The sequence below is a fragment of the Panicum virgatum genome, chromosome 8N (assembly GCF_016808335.1).
Source record: "Panicum virgatum strain AP13 chromosome 8N, P.virgatum_v5, whole genome shotgun sequence".
In the NCBI taxonomy this organism is placed as follows: Eukaryota; Viridiplantae; Streptophyta; class Magnoliopsida; order Poales; family Poaceae; genus Panicum; species Panicum virgatum.
Genome location: NC_053152.1, coordinates 18594746 through 18599505, shown reverse-complemented (window position 1 = coordinate 18599505; position 4760 = coordinate 18594746). Strand labels below are relative to the sequence as shown.

The 4760-nt window shown below is 42.0% G+C and overlaps 1 protein-coding gene across 1 annotated transcript; it reads left to right on the top strand.

Moving 5' to 3' along the window:
- The first annotated feature begins 650 nt into the window (after positions 1-650).
- LOC120685856 lies at positions 651-4371 on the top strand. The gene is made up of 6 exons (XM_039967970.1): positions 651-908; positions 1407-1497; positions 2158-2210; positions 2426-2600; positions 3400-3446; positions 3697-4371. Exons 1-6 carry the CDS (start codon positions 763-765, stop codon positions 4127-4129), a joined length of 945 nt encoding a protein of 314 aa, XP_039823904.1. The 5' UTR covers positions 651-762; the 3' UTR covers positions 4130-4371.
- Positions 4372-4760: the final 389 nt, after the last annotated feature.

Genomic DNA, 4760 nt, shown 5'->3' with positions numbered 1-4760 from the left:
ACGGCCCCGGGCCCGGGGCAGGCAGAGCCGCAGTCCGCGGAGCAATCAGGTGATCCTCGAGTCTGCACACTCTACAACTTCAACTCGCAATTGACAGGCAGTAATTTCCAATTCCTATTTGTATTGATCTCCATGTATTTTTGTACTTTGAATCTTTAATAAATTAATTATAATTCCTAATCCCCAACTTATCCTTTGATCTTTAATAGATTAATTATATTTTTATTCTTTCATCTTTTAGATTAGAATGATCGATTGAAGTCATATTTTCTGCAAATCGATCTACAAAATACAGTTGTTCTATATATTATATTATATTTAATATTTAATTATTCTATTTAGCTAGTCTAGTAGATCTTAATTTAGAGTTTTGCACAACTCCGATTTAGTCCGGCACGGCCCTAACTATATCGGGTCGGGTTGCAACAGTATACTATGTTTAAACCATCGTATTTAGTCAACCAGTGCGAACCATCAATCCAAAGTGAGCCATGTAGTTATTGTGTAATTAATTAATACGGGTGCAAATAAGTGTATTTTCAGGACAATTTGCACACATGGCTTTGCAAAAGTTATGGACGAACGGCATATGGGTGAGGACGTGTCGCCGTCAACACTCGAACTCAGAAAGCTTATATGCTAAAAAAATCCATGAAACAAAACACGCTTTGTGCATTAGGCTTCCGCTGCTTGTCTGGCCGCCGCAAATAACCACTTTCCCCACACTCCCTCTCAAGCACCTCCGATCCCCGTCCGACGAGCATGGCGGCGCCGGTTCCTGCGCAGGAATCGAGCAACGACTTGAGCCCGCGACGCAAGACCGTGGTGTTGGTCAACGCCTACGAGAAGGAGATGGTGCACAACCTCGCAAAGCACGCACTCGGTTCGCGGATTCCTTTGGTTGCAGGGTAAGGTGCTCGAATCGATCGGGATTTTTGATGTTACGGGTTTGGGTTCCTTTGAGATGCTGGGTATCTATCAGATTCTTCTTTTCCTTGTTCTTCTTTTTGAGATGATGCGCATACATGAGATTCTTGCCACAACAATCTGTGGGACGATTGACGTGCGGATTAGATAGATTTGGCCCACAAAAACAGCAAAATATGGAGCAGCCGTTTCTTTCCGGAAATGCTTGCTAAACTTTCCAGCAAAGAACCCGAAAAAGAGAAACAGAATCTTCACCTGGCACTACTAAAAAGTGAAGCAGAATCTTGGGACCGTTCCATGGTTCTGGGGATCATACTTTCGTCAAGAACTTCAATCGCTTTTCCAAATTAGTCCACCAAACATAGGCTGTTTTCTAATTCGTGACAGCATGTCAACCTCATAAGGAAAATTGCTTTGATTTTAGACAGGCATACAAATTCAACCGGCTTTTGTTGACTTACTGTTCTTCAAAATATAAGGTCTGCTATTGTGGATATTGGCAATTCGAGGATCATTGTGACATCTCTCTCTGTTGAGAGCAATGTCTTCTCTGAGCTGTTCAAGAGACCGGTAATCCTCTATAGCATTCATTTTTCACACGATTATATGCAAGGGGTATATCCAAATGTTTTCTCAAAATCTTTTCTTGAAATAGCTTCGTCAAGGACTCAAGTGTTTTCAGTTATCATTTGAAGTAGGCTTTAGAACATTTGGATAGTCCTTGTATAGTGTGCTTCATTAGTTCATTTCTATCAGCGGTGCCTAAGGTGATGGATGGATGGTGGTGGTTTTTGTTGTTGTTATTGTTAGGTACTGGGGAATGGTAGCAAGCCACCACAGACCATGAAGGTGTTAGATGCCAAATGCATGAGACCATAATAGGGAGGGGATACAACCCCAATCCAACTGGATGTGACCTTATGGTGCCATGTAAACTTTTCAACATCATCAGGTCCAGGACAGGGATGTGTGAGTCTATGGGTAAACTAGTTTCATAACCCAAAAGAAATGCAGTGACCATGCTCTTTCCAGCAGGAGCACACCAATGCCATAAACTAGTGTGTGACAGCTATGCTACAAAGCATTTGATTAGTTTCACAAAAAAATAAATCATTTGATAAGCAATAAATGCACATCATATTCATATGGGGCAACATTTGTTCGTAGCTATCTTGAGCCTCATAACATATCAACTGTGGTGTGCTGATTTTTTTCCTACCTTACTTTTAGCCAACTGTGGCAGTTGATGCTGATGATACTATCATCACAGAGATAAAGGAAAGGTAAATTATCAAACCCAGCAATATATACCTAGTCACTTTTGTCTATCTGTTTTCTGATTTCTGAGCTCTTACCATAGCAAAAATCAAGTCAAAATGGTTCCAGGTCGATCTGCCTGCTGGCTATCTGTTCTTTCTAGTTTTGAGGTGTCAACATAAATTTCACACTGCTATTATTTGGACATCTGTATTGATCTGCTGCATGACCCATCACACAGGGTGGCGGCAGCACTGAATGATTCTGGTAAACCGATGATCCGTGAGCACAGCCTGCCTTTGGTGATAGTTTGTTCCCCTTTTGAGAAAGGCAATGGGTGTTTAGCCCCTAAGGTTGATGTTTGGGATGGCCCCGGAGAGTTGGAACTGACATGGGGTCCAGATAACAACTTTGAGGTATTCAAACATATTACAAATCCCTTTTTGTGCTGGAAATAGTTTAGTTTTCGGTTTTTTGTTCTTCGATTCTTTCTCTGAAATAAGGCAGATGTCCAATGTTTGGCCATCTGGGTCAGGGAAGAGGTCAGAGGGAGCTTTGGAGGTGAATGGAGCGGTGGCAACAAGCAATATGCTGAAATTAGCACCCTCCTGACATCTCTTTTGTCAGTTTCAACTTAAGATAGAATCAGAAAAGATAGTTGTTGGATAGTATATATACTGCTAGAGTCTTGGATATATGATTCAAATTCATTTCTATCTGTAATGGTATTAGACTACAAGTCAATAATATGCTCTAACACCTCCTTCTCAAGGTGTCCTTATTCTAACATGAAAGATCTCATCGGCTGAGCGAAGCATTGTTGTGGATGTAAACACATCGGTTATATGTGATTGTGCATTCAATTGCTCAATTTGTCACTTTTTTGAGAGGGGGGGGGGTATTGAAACACGTGACATAATGTTTTGAGTTGCAAAATGAAAATAAAAAAGGTAGGTGTATCATTTTGTAGACCTTTTTTCACAAAACGTTCATTAAATCATTAGATCTGTGCAAGAAAGGTATCATTTGTTCGATGGTGAGGCGCTAGCTAATTACCAACTAACGTTATTGGCAATTAATTGAATTAACCCTGTGTATACTAAGATATAGGTGTATCAATCTGTGCATTCTTAAATAGTAATGTACGTATTATTATGGTATTGGTGCCCACAAGAAAACGACTCTGCTAACCTTCGTTCATTATTTTTGACACAGTTCACTGTGATGGACTTGAGGAAAACTCTTTCTCCAGGGCCATTAAGGTAAAGCATTTAACATTGGTTCCAACTGATTTCTAGTTGTTGCACAAATTAAATGTAGCAGTAGAAATTAAATTAACAACAACACCAATCTCCTGACAGCATATCTGTTTTCTTTTTTCTGATTGCACATTCTACAAAACGTCAAACATTTGTGACTTATATAGGAAGTAGTGTTTTGACAATACTTGACAGTTGCCCATTATGATCCGCGCAGGCCGTAATATCTGATTACATGCGTGTCATCTTACAGGGGCATGCCATTAGTGACTTTTCTTGGCCATTATTATTCGCCCACAGGCCGTGACAGCAGCGGTAATATCATTGTTGACTCCATTGCCTGGAATCACATTGTCAGCGACAAGGGGCGCCTTGAAGACTTCAAGAAGTATGCCACTCCCAGGATGGCTAGGCTTCACGATGGCACCAATTTCCCAATTTTGGGGGTTGGCAATCTGAAGATGGAGGCCATCGACGTCCCTCATGTCGAGTTCGCTCCAGATCTGAAGGTGGATTTTATCTCTGTGAACCAGCTTGATCGTGACCACAATCTGGCTTGCCGGTTCCACGGTAAGAAGATGGAGATCAGGAAGGACGACGGCACGGTTGTTGGTGCTGGCGTCTGGGGGGACAATGGAGTTTACGTGCTCCAGCGTCTCCAGGTGCCTGCTGAGCCACAAATGTAGATGCATCGTCGCAACCCATTTCAGGAAAGGAAGAAGCTTCGCAACTGAGACTTATTGTGACTTATTACATGAAGGCATGATTGTTAGGGCAAATCTAGCTTTGCCGCGTTGTTCGACATGATGTGTGTTATTGATCCACTGATGTCTTTGTGTGGCACGGGCCCCACAAACCCTGGGAGGACGAAGTTCGTCGTCCCTGAATGGCCGGATGGAAATAAAAAGGTTGGCTGGCTCCTTGTGTATTTTGTGTTCCCCTATGTATGGTATATGCTTACCACAAGTTTCTTTTGTTTCTCATTGGAATAACAAACAATGCAGAGATCAATTTCTGGAGCAGCTTAATTAATCACAGTATTCGTCACGCCCACCAGAACGGGTAGCTGGTGCTCCCTTTGGGCTTTGGATAGAGCCCATTCGATTCGCTCGTACCTGCAAGAAGCTAACAGCTCCCCGCCGCCCGCGTGTTTTTTTTATTTTTATATTTTTGGAAAACATTTTTTACAGAAATATATTTTCAATATCACAATTTACAGTTTTGTACCCCTACCGCCCGGCAGGGGGGCGGCAGGGACTTATATATAAATTAAAAAAAAATTATTTGCGCGGAAGCCTTTGGCGGGAGCCTGCCGCC